This window comes from Mobula birostris, chromosome 6 (genome assembly GCF_030028105.1).
Source record: "Mobula birostris isolate sMobBir1 chromosome 6, sMobBir1.hap1, whole genome shotgun sequence".
In the NCBI taxonomy this organism is placed as follows: Eukaryota; Metazoa; Chordata; class Chondrichthyes; order Myliobatiformes; family Myliobatidae; genus Mobula; species Mobula birostris.
Window position 1 is genome coordinate 54,215,267 of NC_092375.1, and position 25,742 is coordinate 54,241,008.

Genomic DNA, 25,742 nt, shown 5'->3' on the forward strand with positions numbered 1-25,742 from the left:
TCCATGAGCTTGCAAATGACGGCGGGCTGAAAAGTATGTTTGACATAACATCTCTGCCGGCATTCCGGATCAAAGTCAAGGCTAAATATCCTGAGATAGTCAGGAAAGCACTGAAAACGTTGCTTCCATTTCCAACATATCTCTGCAATGAATGCAACGAAAACTAAATTGCGGAATAGACTGGACATAAGGAACCCCCTTCGAGTATCGCTGTCTCCCATCACCCCTCGATAGGACCGTCTTGTTGCAGGGAAACAAGCCCAGGGCTCCCACTGATTCAGCGATATTGGTGTGTTGAAATGATTTTATATGTTCATACGGGGAAAATATGCACTGTGTGTTTAATATCCAAACATTACTTAAAATGTTATGATGCTATTATAAGTGACTTATATAACCATGGAACAATTACGGCATGGAAATAGGCGATCTCGGCCCTTCTAGTCCGTGCCGAACGCTACTCTCACCTAGTCCCACCAACCTGCACTCAGCCCATAACTCTCCATTCTTTTCCTGTCCATATATCCATCCAATTTTTCTTTAAATGATAATATTGAACCTGATCTACCACTTCTACTGGAAGTTCATTCAACACTTCAAGCTCCCCTGTCCTCCCCTGATAATTGTCTTATCGCTATATTCATGCGAGGAAAATATGCGCTGTGTGTTTAATATTAAATTCATTAGATAAACCCTTTCAGAAACGAAATTGAGTGTATTAGCCACTTATCACCTATATTCCGGTTGTGATTAACACGCCGCCGCCGCCAACAGAATCGGCAAAAACAATTTTTAAGAAATCGGCACGTAAACGCATGCGCACTGGTGCCCGCGCAAGGCTTCATGGTCATTGTAGTTTTTCTCGGGGTAACCCGACGTATTTGACTGCTACTCTTGTACGTTGGCAACCCTACCCCCTCTCCCCGCTCGGCCGGTCCGCAGTACAAGAAAGGTTGGGGACCCCTGCCCTAGAGTTTATAGAGAATGATGCAAAAAACAAAAACAAAAAACTAGCGAGCAGCAGTTCTGTGGGCAAAACTGCCTTATTAATGAGAGAAGTCAGACGAGAATAGCCAGACTGATTCAAGCTGACAGGAAGGCAACAGTAATTCAAATAACATCGCATTACAATAGGGGTGAGAAGAAGAGCATCTCTGAGCACACAGCACATCGAACCTCAAAGTGGATGGGCTACAACAGCAGAAGGCGATGGACATACATTCATCTGCCACTTTATGAGATACAAGAGGTACCCAATAAGGTGGCCGCTGAATGTATGTCAATAATACACCTGAGTGTATTAGGTGACTAAGGGAGACAAAACCTTTAGCTTTGAGAAGAAGTTCTGTGATAGTAATTAATACACATCATAGAAAGAACTTTAATAAGCCAATTAAATGATTTTAAGTCTCAACTGCTTCCATGGGCAGAGATTTCCATAGATTCAATCTTCTGTGGAAAACGCAATTCCTCCTCATCTCAGTCTTATATCTAATCCCCAAAATATTGAGGCTATAGTCCCCCAGTTCTAGTTCTACCTACCAATGGAAGCAACTTTTCTGCTTCCATCCCTTTCACAATTTTATATGTGCTTAAAAGATTCCCTCTACTCATTGTTCTGAATTCCAGTGAATATAGTCCCAGGCAACTGCATCTTTTCTTGTAGGCTAACCCCATCATCTCTGGCATTATCCTGGTGAATCTCCTCCACATCACCTTCAAAGCTGGTATATACTTTCTCAAGTCAGGAGACCAGAGCCACATGCAGTACTTCAGCTGTGACCTCCGTAGTACCCTGTAGAGTTACAGCATGATCTCTCCGCTCTTAAATTCAATTCCTCTTGCAATAAAGGACAACATTGCCTTCCTGTTAACCTGTTGTATCTGCAAACCAATCTTCTGTGATTCATACACAAGCACTCCCTAGAATCTCTGCACATCAGCATGCTGCAATCTTTCACCATTAAAAAAATCCCATCTTCCAATTTTTCCTTCTAAAGTGGGTGACTTTGCATTTACCAGCATTGTACTCCATCTGATCAACTCTGTTCCATTCGCTTATATATCTCTGCAGACTCTTCACATCCTCTGCACAATTTAGTTTTCCCACTCTATATAGTTCATCGGCAAACACTGCATTTGGTCCCCTCTTCCAAATGGTTAATGTACAAACACTTTGTATATCGTGAACAGCTGCGGGCCCAGCACCAATCCCTGCAGCACACTGTTCACCAGAGAAACCTATTTATCCCAACTGTATGTCTCTTATTAGTTAACCAATACTCTTCTTACGGCTTACCTCAACTTCCTAAGTCTTTTCTACCACATCAAACGCGTCTGAAAATCCAAGTATAGAACATCCATCCACTGCACTTATTATATCCTCAAAGAACTCCAGTAAGTTTGGCAAACAGGACTTGCGCTTCCTGAGGAAACCGCCACTATCCAGTCATCTCACCATTTCTTCCTTAGTGATAGCTTAAAGCATTTTGCTGACTACAGATGTTAAGCTAACTGGCCTATATTTAACTGCCTTTTGCCTATATCCTTTTTTTTAAAAAAACAGTAGTTGACATTCAGTGTCTTCCAATCTGCCAGGACCTGCCCAGAGTCCAGATAATTTTAGTAGATTATCAGAAACATTTCTACTATAATTTATGCCATTTCTTTCAGTACCCTGTTATTCATTCCATCAGGACCAGGGGCCTGACCTACTTCTAAGGCCACTAGTTTGTGCAGCACTACCTCTTTAGTACTAACGACTGTATCGAGGTCTTCACCTGCCACTGCATCCATTAGATTAGATTCAACTTTATTGTCATTGTGCCGAGTACAGACGCAAAGCCAATGAAATGCAGTTAGCATCTAACCAGAAATGCAAAGAATAGTGTTATATACAAAATAACTGCGAATAAAAAGTAACTGCTGCAGCACATAAATATAAAAGTACTGAGACAGTACAATATGGGTGCAACACTGCTGAGCGCTGTGATGTGAGGTTCAGCAGGGTCACAGCCTCAGGGAAGAAGCTCTTCCTCAGCCTGCTGGTGCGGGAGCGGAGGCTCCTGTAGCGCCTACCAGATGGGATGAGAGTAAAAAGTCCATGGTTAGGGTGAGATGCATCCTTGATAATGCTTTTTGCCCTGCCCAGGCAGCACTTATGCTAGATGTTCTCAATGGTGGGGAATCGGGTGCTGGACCTCATCTCTGTAGGCCGTCTCGTCATCCCCTCTGATCAGGCCAACCACCGTGGTATTGTCTGCAAACTTGATGATGGAGTTAGAACCATGTACAGGAACGCAGTCATAGGTGAAAAGGGAGTACAGAAGAGAGCTCAGCACACAGCCTTGAGGCACGCCGGTGTTCATGGTGAGAGTGGAGGAGGAGAGGTTGTCTAACTTAACTGATTGGGGTCTGTTAGTCAGAAAGTTCAAGGTTCAATTGCAGAGGGATGATGAGCTTATATCTCTCTTTGCCATATTTGAGATGTCCTCCATCGTGAAAAGTGACACAATATAGTCATTCAAAGCCTCAGCCATCTCCACATTACCCACTATTAATTTGCCTTCTCATCTTACAAGGAGCCTACATTCACTTTACATAATTACAAAAAATAATACTGTTTTAAATTTTACTTTACTCTCATAATCTATATTGTCTTATTGCTTGCTTAGCGGATTCTTTTTTTTGAGATACAGCCTGGTAACAGGTCCTTCCAGCCCAAAGAGCCCATAATGTCCAATTAGACACGTGTGACCAATTAATCTATTAACCAGTATGTCTTTGGAATATGGGAGGAAACCCATGAGGTCATGAGGAAGACACACAAGCTCCTTCAGACGTCGGCAGAATTGACACCAGATCGCTGGCTCTGTCATAGCATTACGCTAACTGCTACACTACCTACCATTTGGCTCAACCCACGCTAACTGTTCTTGCTTTTAACTAGAATATAATTTTCTTGAGCACTGTGAAAAAATCTGATTTCCACTGTTCCACAAATTTCCCACATATAGTATGTGTACACGAACCAACCCACCCTGATTCAGGCATCCGTTAGTCCTGCGAGTCCATGGATCTGCGCCTGGAAAGTCTTCACTGTCCAGGGCGCAGGCCTGGGCAAGGTTGTATGGAAGACCAGCAGTTGCCCATGCTGCAAGTCTCCCCTCCCCACGACACCGATGTTGTCCAAGGGAAGGGCATTAGGACCCATATAGCTTGGCATTAGTGTCGTCGCAGAGCACTGTGTGGTTAAGTGCCTTGCTCAAGGACACAACACGCTGCCTCGGCTGGGGCTTGAACACACGACCTTCAGGTCGCTAGTCGAATGCCTTAACCACTTGGCCACGTGCCCACTACTTAGTCATAATACATGGGTTTTAGATTGAAAATGGTTGTTGTGATGTATCTAGTGTGGTAGTGTGGTGGATAGTGCTTGTGGCTCTCACTTTAGCTTCTACTGCTGGCTAGCAGACTTGCACATCCATCTCTCCATTTGGCAAGTCTCTCCCTGCCAGTATACGGCCTCTCCAACAGCAAGCCTCATGTACTGCCCTCTCACTGGTGACACACAGAAACGGACTCCTTTCAGACAAAGGCTGAACTACAGAAGATGGGGAGGAGATCTGGCCCCTGCACATGCAGCACGCTGACGCACTGGTGTGTAGACACGCCCTGGTGCTTGTGAACCAGATCCCCAGCTATGGGTAAGTAGCTCCACTACATTGTGAGCAGCCTCAGGAGAGGCGACGACGACGGAAGTGAACTCAGACAGCAAATCCAGAGTGGAGTGCCTAAGACAGCTGGACACCATTGAATATCCTTACGGCAGCTCCTGCAGCCAAGCTGGTGGATTACACTGGTGAAGCAGAGAGAGGGATCTTGACAATTGGGCATCTCAGGATCTCCATACCTTCCGCCCAGGCTTGTGATCTTGATCATCACCCATTGTCCTTCGAGACAGTCAGATGCCAACCACAGTTTGAACTATTGTACCTTCCAAATGAATGGGATATTCAACCAAACTGTGTTCACTCTTTCCAAAGGATCCTGAACTATGAGGTAGTTAATGTTAACAGGCTCATTAAATAGGACTAGATCTAAGATATATTTTCCTTTGCATGTTTAGTAATATACTATTCAAGAAATCGTAATCTTTCTTTGAGCATTAAAAAAATACATTAGGATTTTAATAAAAGAGAATATATGCTGCTTAACCTGGAAATTGAACAAAAATCCATAAATGAAGGCTGCTGTTGATGTAATTTTTAGAAAGTAACTACTGCCAAATCTTTCTGCAGCTTCATGTACCAAAATATTGATGGGAATACAAAATCTGGTCTTATTAGATATTAAGTTATATTTAAATATTAAAGTAAGCAAATTAAATATCAATGTTGACGGTGTTGAGGTATTGTTTCCATTCAGACAATATGAATGGGAACAAATACTGAGTGCAAATATAGTAGCAGTAACAATTAGTAGCTCAGAAGCACAAATCACGAAGTGTAGTAATGAGATCTACATTTGTGAGCTGGGAAATACAATAGAAACCCATAAAAATCAATAATATGTTCTCTTTAGACTTTATTACCTTCCTTCAGGAAAGACATTAAGATGATAGAGAGGAAAGAAAAAAATCACTGTGATAACACAACAGCTTTAACAGTGAAGAAGAATGGAAAGAATTTTTATTGAAGTAATTGACTGCACAGGTACTTACAATTTTGCAGAAGCTTTTATTTTCATTGACCAACTTCTCCAATGAAAGGCGCTCTATGAGTTCAGCCTCTCCTAAAGCACCAACACAATCTTGTTTGTTTGCCAATCTAAAATAGACAAAGCATTGATTATATTTCAATTTAACTGTTCATTTTACCAATAGTAATAACATACTTGGTGAATTATCAGGCACTTAGAAAATGGGCTAAATTATCATTTGGGCATTTGCAACTGAACTTCCTGGGATGTTCTAGGGTGATCTCATATTTTTCACATTTCTTGAAGGAAGATTAGTCTTTAAAGGGATTAGACAGTCATTAGTTCATATACAGTGGCATGCAAAAGTTTGGGCACCCCTGGTCAACATTTGTTACTGTGAATAGCTACGCCAGTAAAACATGATCTGATTTCCAGAAGCCATAAAGTTAAAGATGACAGATTTCTTTAAAATTTTAAGCAATTACTTTTTTTATTTCCATCTTTTACAGTTTCAAAATAACAAAAAGGGAAAAGGGCCCGAAGCAAAAGTTTGGGCACCCTGCATGGTCAGTACTTAGTAACACCCCCTTTGGCAAGTATCACAGCTTGCTCATTGCAGCCAAAAAGTTCTATTTTAACTTCATCAGTCCACAGGACTTGTTTCCAACATGTATTAGGCTTGTTTTAGATGTTCCTTTGCAAACTTCTGACGCTGAATTTTGGCCACAATGGGCAAAGGTATGTTTGGAGAAAAAAGGGTACGAAAGGAAGGAAACATTATCAAAAGAGCAGTGCATACAAGACGACCCAAGAATCTCACAGAACTAGAAGCCTTTTGCAAGGAAGAATGGGCAAAAATCCCCCAACAAGAATTGAAAGACTCTTAGCTGGCCACAAAAAATTTGTGGGCAGAACTGAAAAAGCGTGTGCGAGCAAAGAGGCCTACAAACTGTAACCTGACTCAGTTACACCAGTTCTGTCTGGAGGAATAGAACAAAATCCCAGCAATTTACTGTGAGAGGCTTGTGGAAGGCTACCCCAAAGCGTTTGACCCAAGTTAAACAATTTAAAGGCAATGCTACCAAATACCAACAAAGTGTATGTAAACTTCTGACCCACTGGGAAAGTGGTGAAAGAAATAAAAGCTGAAATAAATCATTCTCTCTATTATTATTCTGACATTTCACATTCTTAAAATAAAGTAGTGATCCTAACTGAGCTGAGACAGTGAATGTTTTCTAGGATTAAATGCCAGGAATTGTGAAAAATTGAGTCTAAATGTATTTGGCTAAGATGTATGTAAACTTCTGACTTCAACTCTGTATATTAATCTCAGCAATTAGGCTTCAAAGGAAATTTTATATACAAATTTAGACATGTTTCTATGAAACAAAATATTTTTGCATTTTAGCTTTGAGCATAATTTTTAAAAAACCTCTGCTAGCATCTGAGCAGCTGTCCATGCCACGATAAGGCCACCCTCGGGTTGCAGGAGCAACATCTTATATTCCATCTACATAGCCTTCAACCAGATTATTTCCCCACTCTGGCCCCTTCGCTCACCTTCCCTGCCTATCACCTCTACCTGGGTCCCCTCCTCCTACCCTTTCTCCTATGTCCACCTCTCTCCCATCAGATTCCTTCCTCTCCCTCTCTTTACTTTTCCTACCCACTTGGCTTCACCTATCACCTTCCAGCTATCCTTCCCCTCTCCCTACCTTTTTATTTTGTCATCTCTTCCACCCTACCCCACCTCTGCATTTCCCATCCTCAAGAAGGGTCTCAGCCCGAAATGTCAACGGTTCATGCATTTCCATAGATGCTGCCTGACCAGCATTTTGTGTGTGTTGCTTTGGATTTACAGCATCTGCAGAATTTATTGTGTTTAAGATTCATGGTAAGTTGATGCAAAGCATTTTTGTGCATAAAGCTGGTGGATATTTAAATAGAAAGAAAAAAGAAATTAGCTTTATTTGTCACATGTACAAGAAAACATTGAAACAGGCAGTGAAGTGTATCGTTTGCATCAAATAAAATCAGCAAGGATTGTGCTACGCAGCCCAAAAGCATCATCATGCTTCTCCAAAACACTGATTTTATTTGAGTTTCATATTTCAAGTAATTTTGAAATCTGCAATAGAATATATTTTTCTCTTACGTCAAGCACTGTACATTATAAAGACAATTCATTTTTAGAACAAGGTAGGAAATTAAGATGTCTGGGCTGTTCTTACATTTTGATTCTTTTTTAAATATTGTTGCATCTGACAGTTTAATTCCAGATTAGCCTATAATTGTATCTTTCTTTGCATTCTAACAATTAAAATACAAAGTATAATTCTAGAAAGTTCTGTATGTTTCTTTACTCTGAAATTACTTACATAAGTGCATATTCATTGGTTAACATGGCACTACCAGTATTGCATAGCTGCTTTCTAGCTGGTTAAATCTTATCTATAAATTTAAATGGATTTTTCCTTATCCGAAGGTATAAAACAGCTGAACACAAAGCAGCGCCATCTTAAACTTCTTGAATTTAAGACTTCTGCTTCTAGCTCCTGCTCCTGTTTCTTTCAACACTTAATAAAATGATCGTGAAGGAACAAGTTTTGCCCCCATTTTCTAACTTCTGAAAGAACCTTGGATTTAAACATCAAAATCCAACAAGTGGCGAAGTCAGCAGCACGGTTGTGGAGATTTAGAACTTGCAACAATCAAAGCCAAAAGTGAAATTGTCAGCGCCTAAACAAAAGCGGTAAGAATTTCCTCTTTATGTTCCAAATTATCTGAGAGAGAATTAGTTCTGACTTCAACATCGTCGGATGGGTGTTAGGAGTGAGGACTGCTACACTGCTCTTTTAAAGAAATGCAACTCGGTAGATCCGTGTGCAAAACTGGTCGAGTGTGGATTAAATATGCAAGCTGATAGACTGTCAAAAATGAAATTTATACAAGCAGTGGAGCACAGATAAACACATAATAAACTTGCACAGGCCAGCAGAGTGCATGAGAGAATTTACATACTTACAAGCTGGCAGAGCATTAAGAGAAAAAAATAAACTTGGGTTGCAGAACAACTTATTAAAATTTTGGCTGTAATACTATTAAGTACTTCAAGATCACCAAATAATAAAAAGAGCATACAAACTAAGATCAAATTAAAGCAACGTCCCAAGTCGAAAAACCAACTACACAATCTCCAGTTACATGGGAACAGATATTTAAGCATTTGAGCTCCTACTTGAATAAAACATTCCATTTGTTAAGTTTAATGCGAGAAACTGGATGGAATATATGATCAATATTGAATCTAATGAAACATAGCTCCTAAGTGATACCATGAAAGCACGGGATAAAATCCAGAGAACACCTGCTACTGATTTAGAGATAAAACTGCATGGTCAGTATGATCAAATGTGGAAGCGATTCAAAGAGATAACAGGACAAGTAAGGTCTTTTACTAATCAAAATAAATGCTATAAACTACAGAAACAGCATGATAAAGACAGTTATAAAGCATAAAAAGCAAATCAGTGCATTAACTGAACAAGCAAAGTAGCAATACACTTGTAGGATTTTGTGAATAAAACATGAGTCATTTTATGAGCTTGAAAGCCGCAACCCTTTACTTCCATTACAAACAAAACCAAAAGCAGTTGCCTTACACTGACATCATTATGTCAGACATCATCTCTTAAAGTGAACACAACAATTAATGAAGTGGTTTGTGAATTATGTAGAATAGTTTCTATTTATGAACAATATGTAACAATAAATAATTACTTCCGTAGTAATTCAATTGAAGTGTATTCTGCCGAGCTCAGAAGCAAAATAAAACGAAATGTAAAAAGTGCAGCCACGACTTCAAGTGGGTGGTCCTGCCAGTGATGCTACTGCTAGTGCTCCGCCTGAGGAAACACCTGCTTCTGAAGCTCCGTCCAAGGAATGAAAACTCACATTGAACAATTGAGTCTCCCCATACAGCACCACCATCCAAACTCTTGAGAATTACACCTAATGTCAGACAGACTCCAGAGACAGTGACACCACCTGAACTCTGAGGAATTACAGGATGGACGTGACAAAAACGCTATAGCAGCCCTGACCAACTCAACGGAGAATGACAGTGATGGAACAATAACATTGACAGCTATGTCACAGCTTGCTCCAATGAAGACCAAAGGAGGGAAGAGACGTAGAACTGAAGAGGAAACCAATGTAAATCAATACATTGACAAGTCAGTGGCAGATCCATCAACAATTGCTTAACTACTCAAGTCTGCTGAAGGACAGCAAGTCCTCAGACTCTTAGTTAAGAGCAACTCAGTGTTTCAAATTTTAAAGGTGACATTCTGTTCTGCATCTGCATTGTATCCCTGAAACAGGTAAACATTTACCCTGTATGTCAACAAGAAACACGTGATGGCAGTCTCAACTCAGAACATGGAGACTGACAGTGTGCTGTTGATTGTTACTCCAATCATCTGATTCTGTACACTGATGAGTAAGTGTGTGCCTCCATGTACCCCGAAACAGCATCTTTAACAATCAACTCCAACATCTCCCAACCACTGACGTCAGGCTAACTGGCCTATAATTCCCTCTCTTCTGCCTCCCTCATTTCTTGGAAGAGTGGGGTGACATTTGCAATTTTCCAGTCCTCCAGAACAATGTCAGAATATAGTGATTTTTGAAATATCATTAATAATGCCTCCACAATCTCTTCAACTAAATTTTTCAGAACCCTCGGGTGTAGTCCATCTGGTCCAAATGACTCAACTACCTTTCGACCTTTCAGCTTCCCAAGCCCCTTCTCCCTAGTAATAGCAACCATACTCACTTTTGCCCTGACATTCTCAAACTTCTGACATACTGCTAGTGTCTTCTCACAGTGAACACTGATGCAAAGTACTTATTACATCTCCAGCATCTTTTTCCAGCAGTCTAGTATCTACTCTCACCTCTTTTACTAATGTTAAAACATTTGGCATCCTCTTTGACATTATTGGATAGTGTACCTTCATATTTCATCTTTTTGCTCCTTATGGCATTTTTAGTTGCCTTCTGCAGATTTTCAAAAGCTTCCCAATCCACTATCTTCCCACTATTTTTTGCTCTATTATATGCCATCTCTTTTGCTTTTACGTTGGCTTTGACTTCCCTTGTTAACCACGGTTGTGTCATCCTGCCTTGTTGTTTCTGAAACTGGAATGCTGGCATCAGGAAGCATGGCTCCTGGTACCTCTGTGCAACAGGCAGAACAGAAAACCTTGATCGAAGCCTGTAAGGAAGATCAGCGAATATCTCCACTGATTCCTCCAACCTGAGCATGCAAGGGGTATAAGTGCTACACCTGCCCCTACACCAAAGGATCACTACCATTTAGGGCACCAAACAGTCCTTCCAGGTGAGGCGACACTTCACTTGTGAGTCTTTTGGGGTCATATACTATGCCCAGTGCTCCTGGTGTGGCTGCATATATAATCGGTGAAACCCCAACGTAGATTGGGAGACTGCTTCACCGAGCACCTATGCTCAGTCCACCAGAAGAAGCAGGATCTCCCAGTGGCCACCCATTTTAATTCCACTTCCCATTCTGATACGTCAATCCTCTACTATGGCGATGAGGCCACACTCAAGGCCACAGTCATATGACACAGCATTATATCCGAAAACAAAACGATACATGACCACCCATTGGCTAATAGCACCCTGCTATCTCTAATAACCCAAGCAACTGTCTAGCTAGAGACTTCCTCAGCATTCCCCAGTATAACATAACAAAAGAAGCCATTTTAAAATTAACAAAAGAAAGAAAGACCTGGTACAGTTAATATGAAATATTACATTGTAAAGCTCAGCTGTCAACATAATAATTGAAATGTTTGCTTTTCTCCTTTGTTTGAATTTATTAAGCTGACATGATAAATCCAATGCCTTGATCATAATGGCCCAAGATCAAGTATTTCCATTCTGTGCCCTACAGCAAAACAGGAAATTTTACAATTGAGTCCGGAGAAGCAGAGGAGCCCAGAGGTTTAGCTACTAGAGATTCAGCTTCTTGCTATCAGACATAATACTGCACTGTGTGTTATTACTTTTCCAGGAATTGGAGGAAGTAAACGTTGCAAAGAGATAGGCTTTGTTTTATATTCAGATGAGACACTTACACAAGCACAGGTTTTCCAGAAATCCCGGGATGCCTTATGACGTCGGTCACAGCTTTTTTAACCTCTTCCATTCGAATAATATCACTGGAGTCCACGACGAAAATAACACCAAAGGATTCAGCATAATAGTTCTTCCAGATAGATCTGATATTTCTCCCTCCACCTAAGTCATAAATGGTGACTTCGAATTTCCCGTTTTATATCAACTCTTGAAAACCCCACTGTTGGATCTGTAAAATATGGAGGTTCTGTAAAAAAAAAACAAAAAAAAAATTAAGAACTACAGATGTCAGAAATATGAAATAAAAAAACAAGAAAGCATTTAAATGTTTAAGCAGGGGAAGCATCTGTGGGGAACAGTATCTCAAAGACACGTGGGTTGGTAAATTAATTGGCACCATAAACTGCCCCAAATGTGTAGATGGTGGAATCTGGATCAGCTGGGGTATAGAGGTAGACGTTGATGAGAATGTAGGAAGAATTTTTTAAAAATTGGGTTAATGTACGACTCCTGGAAATGGGTGGCTGATGGTTGGCATGGACTTGGAGGGCGGCATCTCTCTATGTATATTAGATAACCTGAGGACATCTGAACTCAAAAGCAAATCCATTCACTCAGCATTCTCTGATCTATACCATTCCTAAGCAACAGATACATTTTTAAACCCTCATCACCATTTCAAATCTTTCTATAATTGCATCCATCTTCTTTTCAGTAACTTCTTCAGCATTCTCCCTCAGTATGTCTATATATGGCTTCTCACACAAGAAACTTCATTCCACTTCACCAATGGCAGCTATACCTTCAACTGCTAAAGCTCTAGAATCTCCTCTTTATATCAAGTTCAAATACATTTATTATCAAACAATGTATAAATTATACAATCCTGAGATTTGCTTGCTCACAGGTAGCCACAAAGCAAGAAAGCCGAAAGAACTCAGTTAAAGAAAAAAAGTAAAAAGACCAACACCCAAAGCGCAAGAGAAAGAAAAAAAAAACACACACAAATCATGCAAATAATTGAAGCAAACAACAATATTCCAAACCAAAATTGAGTCCTCAGATCTGAACCACGGAGTAACCCGGAGTCGAGCCAAAGCTTTGCTGATCAGTTAAACATATTAGCAGGCACAGAGCACAGCAGCCAGGGCAGTCTTCATAGCCTCAATGCTATGGAGAGGAGTGACCATCACAGACAGTGAGCAAAATTGGCCATCACCCCAGATGCCAACACCCTATCTTTCCAGTCTATTTGGGCTGGTGTTTAAATTGACCAATTGACTGAATAGTGAAAGGCTCTGGAACCCAGGAGAAAGGAGTGACCATCACAGAGAACAAGCAAGAATCCGCTCTCGCCTCCGATCTGGGCCAGCGTTTAAATTGTCTAAACAGCAAATTGTACCTCACACTAGGACACAGTGGCAGTGAAAGGCTCCAGGCCTAGACCACACCATCTAGCGACTCAATCTGGGCCCATATTTCGCCATCCAGCCTGAAGCCACTCTCGAGCTCTTCAAATCGGCTCCGCGCCCAGGGAGATCCAACCTCATACCTGGACCAGTTGTACAGGCACCAAATCTTCTCTGTTCATCTAACTTTTCTGTTAGAGAACTGTTTTATCACAATACTTCTGTAGCTCTTCCCATATTTGGTAGGCTGTTTAAAATCTCCATCTGACCAAGTGTAGGGTCATCTGCTCTAATTCACCTGTGGCTCATTGTCAATTTTCTGTTTCTTTTGATAAACACCCCTATATCTTTATGGTATATTTAAGACATTATACAAAAAGATGCAAACTGCTGGACATAATATTACAGTAGTTTGAGGGTTTGAGAGGGTTTTGAGACCCGTCGGCTACCCTCACCTGGTTTACCTGGATAGGGAGTTGTCTATCCCAGCATGTGAAGACAGACTCCGGCGGATTGAGCGGACGAGACCTATGGAAGGTCCAACGGTCAAAAAGGCGGTCTCTGCAAGCATTGTGGAACGTGTAGAGCAGGACAAGACACAGAAGACGTCCTGGTCATCCACTGTGCCTAGTCCCATCTCCAGCCGTCTAGACCCTGTCTTGCCACTGGATCCAGATGGGAATTGGGAAGATAGAGTGAGGCTGACGCTGCGCAACTCTCCCTCATTTAAATCCAAATCACGCGCTAGTCTCAACACCATCATAATGGTGTCGAGGTCCTCATCGACGTCAATGATGGACGAACAACATTACAGTAGTACAGGAAGCCAAAGGCGAACGTCATGAAATAGAAAATACAGGACAGGTTCAGAGTCTAACTACAGACCAAAAAGATGTGTCTCATAATCCAATCTGAATTTAGTCTTCCCAGTGTAGAAGAACTGCAGTTTATTGTCCGTTATACTATGTTAAGCAGAAAATAAGGAAAACATGATTACTAGATTTTAAAATATACCTTTACATCATGTTCTCCAAGAGCCAGCAAGAAAAAGGTACAGGACTTAGAAACACCACAATAGGTTCCGGTGATGTCATCGTTCAGAATGGCAGCTTAAATCAACAGCTCCTCCGGAAAAACGCATATTTTGCCCAGTTAATCTATCAAGTATAAGATCTTTTGAAAATATCAGAATTGATAAGGGGGGCAAGAATGGGGAGAAAGAATCAAGATGAAAAAAAGCACCACTGCGGAGCCTATGCAAGAGAGAGGTACAACGCGCGGCTCTCCTACACGTGCGTGTGGCGGCAAAGCTGACGCTGGGCTTCGTGCGGGCGAAGCTGCAAATATGATAAAGATTCTGGAAGAGATAAGGGAAGTCCAAAAAGAAATAAAGCAGCAACTCAATGATATAAAGTCAGAGCTCACCAACGTCAATCAGAAAATAGCAGTGGCAGAGACTCGAATTGAGAAGATGGAAGATCTCGTGCAAGACGTGGAACAGATACTAATTAAGATGATAAAAATATTAAATCAACAGGAAAGTAAATTGCTTGACCAGGAGGGAAGATCGCGACGGAAAAGTATCAGGATTTATAATGTTCCCGAAGGGGCGGAGGGATTGTCGATGACGGACTTTGTAGACAAGCTGCTGCGGGAAGCGCTGGAAATTCCTCAGACTATGGAGACTGAAATTGAAAGGGCGCATCATTCGCTTGTCCAGTGGCCTCCTGGAGACAGAGAAGGTAAACCTCACTCCATAGTACTTAAATTCCTTCGATTCAAGAGCAAGGCGGAGATTCTACGAAGGGCCTGGGGTATGAAGAAGGTGCTTTGGAACGGGAAGTTAATATAGTTCGATCATGATTATCCCCCAGCAATCCTACAGAAACGGAAGGAATATTCCAAAGCGAAACGGATATTAAAGCAAGAAAAGATTAAATTCCAAATCCCGTACCCTGCTAAACTGAGGGTATTTTACCAAGAAGGGATGCATCTGGACCAGACGGTGGAGGAGGCGACTACAGACATGAACAACAGAGGACTGCCCATTAGCATGTTCAAACCAAGAGAAGCTCTGGCTGAGCAGTTGTCCCAAGCTGCTTGGGAAATAGTAAGAGAACCTAGAAAGCAGGGGACGGGAGCAGGACGCGAGGAGAATTTTAGGAAGGGACGGTCAGTTCTGAGGGCAGCCCTCACCTGCTCCAGAAGAGCCATAAGGTTTGGCTAACTTTAAAAGTGCTGATAAACTGAACGGAAGCAAAAATAGACTGTGATATACCTGTCTCGAGAAATACGTGTTATAATGTGGATTTTATATTACTCAATTTTTTAAAAAATTCATTTATTCATTCCTCTTACCCCACCTAAATGAGAATATATACATGGGAGGAATACACAGGGAAATCACTTCTGTGTAATGGACAGAGTTTTTTTTTACTTACTTTTATAGGTACTGCAACAGGGGCCCTCAACCCACAGGTAGGAGGGGCTATACCCCACGGCTAGACTTTTCTTCTAGCCCAACCCAGGGTCATCTAGAGACTCCAGCCTTGGAACCACACTTTCATTACCTTTTGTTACATTATTCACTTCTCTTGGTTCTTATTTGTTCGGATCGATTAAGTTATATTCTGCAAATTTCAATGATATACTAACAGATAAATACACTTAGACAGTAAGACCATATATTTTGGGTATATACCTCAAGAATGGTTGAAAAGAGATAAATATAAATATTTAATGAATGTACTGCTGGTGGCTGGTAAAAAGACCCTTACCAGGAAATGGTTATCTCAAGAGAGCCCAATTTTAAATGTATGGATGGAAATTACAATGGACATTTACAAAATGGAGAAGATAACAACATCTGTTAATTATAAATTGGAACAATTTTATTCATACTGGAAAAAATGGTTTAACTACATAACACCTCATAGGCCTGATTTTATTCTCACAATCAATGAATATGTTGTAAAAAAATCACTCCCTACTCTGTACATAGTTTTCTTCTTTTGATTGTTCTTTCCTTCCTCTTCTTTCTATAAGTGTATACCTCCGATAAATATTATGTGGAGATTTGTGACAAATATGATTGTATGATATATATGTACAGTATCTGAAATTCCACTTTAAAACGTGAACACTTATCTAAAGGAAGGAATAGGTCATCTGATAACTCTAGCCCTAAAAAGTGCAAACTGCCAATTAACACTGCAAACACGATGGCAGATAATCTGTGGTGTATATTTAACTAAACCCCAACCATCAAAACATGCAGCCAATTTAAAAGCTCTACCCTACAAAATCAGAAAAGACTTAATGCCCTGTGTATTGTCATGTTAGAAAAATCAATAGTGATCACAATTGCAAAATGACATTGTGCGGGTTCCTAAAGACTGGAAAATTGCATATGTCATTCCACTCTTCGAGAAGGGAGGGAGGTAGAAGAAAGGAAATTGTAAGCCATATAGACTGCCTTCAGTGGTTGAAAAGATGCTGGAGTTTATTAAGATGAGATTTCATGGAGGCACATGATAAAACAGGCCAAAGTCAGCGTGATTTTCTAAAGGGGAAATCTTGCCTGACAAAGCTGTTGGAATTCTTTGAGGAAATAACAGGCAGGATAGACAAAGATGAATAGATGGATGTTGTGTAGTTTGATTTTTAAAAGGCCTTTGACAAGGTGTCACATGAAGTTGTTTAACAAAGCAAGAACCCAAGGTATTACAGAAAATAGATAGAAGATTGACTGACAGGCAAAAGGCGGAGTGGGAATAAAGGGGGCCTTTTCTGGTTGGCTGCCAGTGACGAGTGATGTGCCACAGGGGTCAGTGTTGGGACCTCTTCTTTTCACATTGTATGTCAATAACCTGGACGAAGGAATTGATGGCTTTGTGGCTAAGTTTGCAGATGATACAAAGATAGGTGGAAAGGCAGGTAATGTTGAGGAAGCAGAGTGTTTGCAAAAGGACTTGTATTGGGGGATTGGGCAAAGAAGTAACAGATGGAATATAACGTAGAATGTATAAAGTGCAAAGGGACTTGGGATTCCTTGTGAAAGGCTGAGTTGGTGGTAAGGAAGGCAAATACAATGTAAGTATTCATTTTGAGAGGACTAGAATACAGAATACAGATGCAATGCTGAGGCTTTATAGGGCATTGGTCAGACCACACTTGGAGTACTGTAAGCAGTTTTGGGCCCCATACCCAAGAAAGGATGTGCTGACATTGGAGAGAGTCTAGGAGGCTCACGATGATGATACCGGGAATGAAAGGGTTAATATATGAGGCGTATTTGATGGCTCTGGGCCTGTGTTTAGAAGAATGGGGAGGAGGGGGAGAAATCTCATTGAAACCTAACAAATATTGAAAGCTCTGGATAGAGTGGATGTGGAGAAGACAAAAAAATGTTTGGAAGAAATAAAGAGTAGGGAATAATTTCCAAAACCCCAACCCCACACTGAAGAACTTTAAGAAAAAATATAAAAATAACATTAAAGAACATCTTCTTTCTTCAGAAATATTCTATTTATGGAAAAATCAGACTTCTGGTGGTGAACTTCGTCTCATAAAAACAGACCTAGACAAGATATTCAATCAACTAATGTTCTGACTTATATAATGAAGGAATTGAAGGCTTTGTGGCTAAGTTTGCAGATGATACAAAGATAGGTGAAAAAGCAGGTAATGTTGAGGAAGCAGAGTGTTTGCAAAAGGACTTGTATTGGGGGATTGGGCAAAGAAGTGGCAGATGGAATATAATGTAGAATGAATAAAGTGCAGAGGGACTTGGGAATCCTTGTGAAAGATTCCCTAAAGGTTAACTTGCATATAATAACTCATATTATATAACCATTTGATATTTAATTTAAGGACCACTTTGAAGTATAGGAAATTATAGCATTTATATTCATTTCAGACATACCGCTGAATCCAAATAACTTTGAAATAGGCTCAGGAGACAGCACATTTACAGGCTTTTTGGCATCAATCCATAACTTGCTCTTGAGAATAATCGTGAAATAAAATTTCACAATGACTGTACAAGTTTCATTTTCATAGTTCCCTCTTCAATACTCTTGATTATTTTCAATGTACATTAAAAGATACAATTCTATGGCAGTAGCTACATTCAAAAAAAGTCAGACTGCAAGATTCCATTATAACGTATTGGCCACCAAATTAAAAGTCTATGATACATAGGGTCACTGAATAATAATCTTGATGATGATTTCCCATAATCTATTAGATTTATCAAACATGCTTTCTTCTATGCAAGTACAAAGCATCCTTAGCTGAAACTAATGCTTCTACAATAATTCAGGTGCCTTGCCATTTGACGTGGGCGATCATGTCTCTCCATCCATCACGGGCCCTAACCCTCCGAATTGTAGTTGTTGCCTCCCCTGTTTCTAACCACGATATTATTCCATCTATCATTTTCATTCTCTGTTTGCCTCTGCTTCTTTTTCCTTCTAGCTTTCCAGTTATAACTACAGCATAGTTAAATTATCAAGTGATTAAACTAAGTTCAGAGTATAGCAAGAGGAATTGGGGTGGAGTTTAGGAGGAATGATGGCGCTTCATGGCGACTCCTTTGCTTGCATCTTTGGAAACAGCTCTATTTCTACTTTTCTACCTTTAATAACTTTATTTTTCCTTTCAGGGTTCTTTTGAAGAACCTGACCTGGAGTTACACACAGGCTTCGGTTCTTTGCGGGAATGGGACCCGTTCTCGGGGTTCCATGACTGGCCGCTATTCGACATGCCAAGAGTTTGGCCTGAGAATCTGAATCGTGTTTGAAAGCCTAAGATCTTGGGGCTCTGGAGACGGGTGGATTGAGGGTCAGTGTCACAGCCGAAGACTCGTGTGTCGTTGGGGAGGCCAGAAAATCTTTCACCGTGGGCCCGAAGACCCAAGGTCTTTGCCATCTTTGGACACAAACCTCGAAAAAAGCAACGAAATGGACTTTTAAGATCGTAAGCCAGCGGGTTGTTGTTATGTCTCCCGCTTGCCGTGAAAATGGGGGACACCTCCCTCTCCCTTGCCAGGGAGAGAGAACCTGTGGGTTGTCGAATTCGGATGAAATGTGAAGCTTTTGGGGTAACTTTGGTCTGTGTCTTTGCTATTGCTTAGCACATGCTTGGGTTCGGTGATTGTACCGATGAGAATTTATTTTTGCTGTTTGGGGGAGGGGGGGGTCGTTGCTCACTGCCACTTACATGTGGGGGAGCTCGGGGGTGGACTTTGGGGTTCTCACATTTAACTATCATTCATTCTTTGGGGCACTTCTCTGTTTTTGTGGATGTTTTGCGAAGAAAAAGCATTTCAGGATGTATATTGTATACATTTCTCTGATATCAAACTTGACCTTTGAACCTATTAGATAAAATTGAGTTAAACTTAGTGTTTTGAATCCTACAACTAGAAGAGAATTAGAGTAAAAACATAATGTCTTTCCAGAGATTGCTTACCTCCTTGAATCCCTTTTATAGTTGCAGTTTTTCCAGCATTATCCAATCCCACCATTAGTAGAGTAACCTTCCTGTAAAATAAATGTGCTGCATTACTTTTGAACAATACTTGATCATTGGCTTATCATCTATACTGGTGGTAGATTCAGTTCTCCTATGTTTCATTTGTTATACGGTAATATCATGTGTGTATGTGCTAGTGCATGTTTCTATTTTAAATTACTTTTCACCCCAAGAGGGATTCAAGAGCTAGTGCTTCCAAGATGCAATTAAACTCTGTCTCTGCAATATTCAACAAAAACAGAACTGCACAAGTATTGCTAAGTAACAAATTCCAACATTCATATTACTTCACACAAGCAGAAAACTTACTGAATACTCCATTCAAGTATTACTAATAGAGTATTCAAACAGTGACTCCGTTTTCCTGTCATGATAATTTACCAGTATTGTGGAAGTCCTAACACATGGCAGACGTTGAACAAGTGAAATGAACTTCAGTGAACCGCCATCCACAAAAAGTCAAAAGGTAAAAGGCACCGACAGATTAATCTGCAGAAGCCAATTTCCAGTGGCTCACCCAGTTGACTTATATCTAACATGGAAAATTTCCCTTTGAAACAAGGTTATCAGAAAGTAGCCTGCTTAGTTATAAATGATTTTCATTTATATAACTATCTTTAGCACGAAGGTAACTACCGTGTAGGAACGCAAACAACAGGAATTCTGCAGATGCTGGAAATTCAAGCAACACACATAAAAGTTGCTGGTGAACGCAGCAGGCCGGGCAGCATCTCTAGGAAGAGGTGCAGTCACCGTTTCAGGCAGAGACCCTTCATCAGGACAAACCGAAGGACTTCCTGAAACATCGACTGCACCTCTTCCTAGAGCTGCTGCCTGGCCTGCTGCGTTCACCAGCAACTTTTATGTGTGTGCTACCGTGTAGGAGGCCGGATATTATTTATACAACTGGTAAACTGTAGATATATCAAGCGTTGACAGATTTTGAATTACAAGGGAGCCAACAGAAAGAAATTAAGCTGAATAGCTCTTATTTAACTATAAATAGAGTTGTAGACAAATTTCTCCCAGCATTACAGTGGGTGAAATTTACTCAACCTGTTATAAGATTGGGGCGGGGGCATGACGTGGGATTGAGACGTGTAATTCCAGCTCTCCCGTAAAAAATCAGCAAAGTATCATTTAAACAACATAAAGTTAATAAATACTTTCTGAAAACTACTTATAAACTTCCTAAGACTACTCTACGATATGCCTCGTAAACTGCAACAGAAGTCTGTTGTTGCGAACAACAGGAATTCTGCAGATGCTGGAAATTCACGCAACACACATCAAAGTTGCTGGTGAACGCAGCAGGCCAGGCAGCATCTCTAGGAAGAGATGTTTCAGGCCGAGACCCTTCATCAGGACTAACTGAAGGAAGAGTGAGTAAGGGATTTGAAAGTGGGAGGGGGAGGGGGAGATCCAAAATGATAGGAGAAGACAGGAGGGAGAGGGATGGAGCCAAGAGCTGGACAGGTGATTGGCAAAGGGCATATGACAGGATCATGGGACAGGAGGCCCAGGGAGAAAGACAAGGTGGGAGGGGAACCCAGAGGATGGGCAAGGGGTATAGTGAGAGGGACAGAGGGAGAAAAAGGAGAGTGAGAGAAAGAATGTGTGTATAAAAATAAATAAAGAATGGATGGGGTACGAGGGGGAGGTGGGGCATTAGTGGAAGTTTGAGAAGTCAATGTTCATGCCATCAGGTTGGAGGCTACCCAGACGGAATATAAGATGTTGTTCCTCCAACCTGAGTGTTGCTTCATCTTTACAGCAGAAGAGGCCGTTGATAGACATATCAGAATGGGAATGGGACATGGAATTAAAATGTGTGGCCACTGGGAGATCCTGCTTTCTCTGGCGGACAGAGCGTAGGTGCTCAGCGAAATGATCTCCCAGTCTGTGTCGGATCCCGCCAATATATAGAAAGCCGCATCAGGAGTACCGGACGCAGTATATCCCCCCAGCCAACTCACAGGCGAAGTGTCGCCTTACCTGGAAGGACTGTCTGGGGCCCTGAATGGTCGTGAGGGAGGAAGTGTAAGGGCATGTGTCGCACTTGTTCTGCTTACAAGGATAACTGCCAGGAGGGAGATCAGTGGGGAGGGATGGAGGGGACGAATGGACAAGGGAGTCGTGTAGGGAGCGATCCCTGCGGAAAGCAGAGAGGGGTGGGGAGGAAAAGATGTACTTAGTGGTGGGATCCCGTTGGAGGTGGCGGAAGTTACGGAGAATTATATGTTGGACCCGGAGGCTGGTGGGGTGGTAGGTGAGGACAAGGGGAACCCTATTCCTAGTGGGGAGGCGGGAGGATGGAGTGAGAGCAGACGTGCGTGAAATGGGGGAGATGTGTTTGAGAGCAGAGTTGATGGTGGAGGAAGGGAAGCCCCTTTCTTTAAGAAAGGAGGACATCTCCCTCGTCCTGGAATGAAAAGCCTCATCCTGAGAGCAGATGCGGCGCTTCTCACCCTGTCTCTTGCAAAAATGCTATCCCCTTCTCGCAACTCTTCCGTCTCTGCCGCATTAGGGTTAGGGTTCCCTAGGCCTCCTGTCCCATGATCCTCTCATATCCCTTTTTACAATCAACTGTCCAGCTCTTGGCTCCATCCCTCCCCCTCCTGTCTTCTCCCATCATTTCGGATCTCCCCCTCCCCCTCCCACTTTCAAATCTCTTACTAGCTCTACTTTCAGATAGTCCTGACGAAAGGTCTCGGCCCAAAACTGTACCTCCTCCCAGAGATGCTGCCTGGCCTGCTGCGTTCAACAGCACAATACAGTCCCTTTGGCCCACAAAGCTGTGCCAAATATGTACTTACTTTAGAAATTACCTAGGGTTACCCTTCGCCCTCTATTTTTCTAAGCTCTATGTACCTATCCAAGAGTCTCTTAGCAGATCCCAATGTATCTGCCTCAACCACCGTCACCGTCAGCACGCACTCACCACTCCCTGCGTAAAAACATCTCCCCCATTTCACGTACATCTGCTCTCACTCCATCCTCCCACCACCCCACTAGGAATAGGATTCCCCTGGTCCTCACCTACCACCCCACCAGCCTCCGGGTCCAACATATTATTCTCCGTAACTTCCGCCACCTCCAACGGGATCCCACCACTAAGCACATCTTTCCCTCCCCCCTCTCTCTGCATTCTGCAGGGATCGCTCCCTACACAACTCCCTTGTCCATTCATCCCCCCCCATCCCTCCCCACTGATCTCCCTCCTGGCACTTATCCGTGTAAGCGGAACAAGTGCTACACATGCCCTTACACTTCCTCCCTTACCACTATTCAGGGCCCCAAACAGTCCTTCCAGGTGAGGCAACACTTCACCTGTGAGTCGACTGGGGTGATATACTGTGTCCGGTGCTCCCGATGTGGCCTTTTATATATTGACGAGACCCGACGCAGACTGGGAGACCGCTTTGCTGAACATTTACGCTCTGTCCGCCAGAGAAAGCAGGATCTCCCAGTGGCCACACATTTTAATTCCACATCCCATTCCCATTCTGACATGTCTGTCCACGGCCTCCTCTACTGTAAAGATGAAGCCACACTCAGGTTGGAGGAACAACACCTTATATTCCGTCTGGGTAGCCTCCAAACTGATGGCATGAACATCGACTTCTCTAACTTCCGCTAATGCCCCACCTCCCCCTCGTACCCTATCTGTTATTTATTTTTATACACAATTCTTTCTCTCACTCTCCTTTTTCTCCCTCTGTCCCTCTGAATATACCTCTTGCCCATCCTCTGGGTCCCCCCCCCCGTCTTTCTTCCCAGACCTCCTGTCCCATGATCCTCTCGTATCCCCTTTTGCCTATCATCTGTCCAGCTCTTGGCTCCATCCCTCCCCCTCCTGTCTTCTCCCATCATTTCGGATCTCCCCCTCCCCCTCCCACTTTCAAATCTCTTACTAGCTCTTCTTTCAGATAGTCCTGACGAAAGGTCTCGGCCCAAAACTGTACCTCTTCCCAGAGATGCTGCCTGGCCTGCTGCGTTCAACAGCACAATACAGTCCCTTTGGCCCACAAAGCTGTGCCAAATATGTACTTACTTTAGAAATTACCTAGGGTTACCCTTCGCCCTCTATTTTTCTAAGCTCTATGTACCTATCCAAGAGTCTCTTAGCAGATCCCAATGTATCTGCCTCAACCACCGTCACCATCAGCACGCACTCACCACTCCCTGCGTAAAAACATCTCCCCCATTTCACGTACATCTGCTCTCACTCCATCCTCCCACCACCCCACTAGGAATAGGATTCCCCTGGTCCTCACCTACCACCCCACCAGCCTCCGGGTCCAACATATTATTCTCCGTAACTTCCGCCACCTCCAACGGGATCCCACCACTAAGCACATCTTTCCCTCCCCCCTCTCTCTGCATTCTGCAGGGATCGCTCCCTACACAACTCCCTTGTCCATTCATCCCCCCCCATCCCTCCCCACTGATCTCCCTCCTGGCACTTATCCGTGTAAGCGGAACAAGTGCTACACATGCCCTTACACTTCCTCCCTTACCACTATTCAGGGCCCCAAACAGTCCTTCCAGGTGAGGCAACACTTCACCTGTGAGTCGACTGGGGTGATATACTGTGTCCGGTGCTCCCGATGTGGCCTTTTATATATTGACGAGACCCGACGCAGACTGGGAGACCGCTTTGCTGAACATTTACGCTCTGTCCGCCAGAGAAAGCAGGATCTCCCAGTGGCCACACATTTTAATTCCACATCCCATTCCCATTCTGACATGTCTGTCCACGGCCTCCTCTACTGTAAAGATGAAGCCACACTCAGGTTGGAGGAACAACACCTTATATTCCGTCTGGGTAGCCTCCAAACTGATGGCATGAACATCGACTTCTCTAACTTCCGCTAATGCCCCACCTTCCCCTCATACCCTATCTGTTATTTATTTTTATACACAATTCTTTCTCTCACTCTCCTTTTTCTCCCTCTGTCCCTCTGAATATACCTCTTGCCCATCCTCTGGGTCCCCCCCCCTTGTCTTTCTTCCCGGACCTCCTGTCCCATGATCCTCTCATATCCCTTTTGCCAATCACCTGTCCAGCTCTTGGCTCCATCCCTCCCCCTCCTGTCTTCTCCTATCATTTTGGATCTCCCCCTCCCCCTCCAACTTTCAAATCCCTTACTAGCTCTTCCTTCAGTTAGTCCTGACGAAGGGTCTCGGCCTGAAACGTCGACTGCACCTCTTCCTAGAGATGCTGCCTGGCCTGCTGCGTTCACCAGCAACTTTTATGTGTGTTGCTGTTGTTACGAAGTCGCCGCGAGATGGGGAAAAAAAAGGGCCTACTGCAGCGATGGAGCCTCGGATTCAGGTTGGATCTCCTTCGGAGGAGACGCATTTTATCTCTGGCGTAGAAGAACAGGGAGCAACGGTAGCGGTCGCTCGGAAGACGATACCGGAACTGCGCATGCGCATATCGACACAACATAAACTACAAGAACCGACGGCCACTGCAACTGAAAGTGACTCGGAGTCAGAACTGGATTCCGCAGAGAATACAGATGAAGAAGAGGAGGAAGGACTGGAAGAGATTGGAAGTAAAGGAGACGACGGAGACATAAGAGAGGCCTTATTGCAATTAACGGCTGAACTAAGAAAATTAAGAACAGAGCTTAGAGACGTGAAGATGTGCTATGATAAAGCTATGAAAAGACAGGATAAAATGGATAAGGAACTTCAGAAGATGGAAAGAACAATGGAGCATATTAACGATAGAGTGGAAAAAACAGAAAATGATGCGATTGTCTGGAACATGGAAAGAAATCAACTCTTGGAGAAAGTGGACGTGTTGGAAAATTTTAGTAGACATAATAACATTAAAATTGTTGGTCTTAAAGAAGGTATAGAGGGGGATAATCCAATAGAATTTTTTCAAAAATGGATCCCGAAAACCTTGCA

General features: G+C 42.5%; 1 protein-coding gene and 1 long non-coding RNA gene across 2 annotated transcripts in view; one reads left to right on the top strand and one right to left on the bottom strand.

Annotated features, from left to right (window-relative positions):
• Positions 1–25,742, bottom strand: part of LOC140199061 (ADP-ribosylation factor-like protein 13B) — a 43,115-nt gene that overhangs the window by 9,113 nt on the left and 8,260 nt on the right. Inside the window, 4 exon segments of the mRNA XM_072260510.1 lie at positions 5,723–5,828; positions 11,871–12,065; positions 12,067–12,118; positions 19,755–19,825. Coding sequence (XP_072116611.1) covers positions 5,723–5,828; positions 11,871–12,065; positions 12,067–12,118; positions 19,755–19,825 — 424 coding nt within the window.
• On the top strand, positions 22–19,445 carry LOC140199062 (uncharacterized). The gene is made up of 3 exons (XR_011886333.1): positions 22–289; positions 8,189–8,455; positions 18,946–19,445. It is a non-coding gene; the product is annotated as an uncharacterized lncRNA (long non-coding RNA).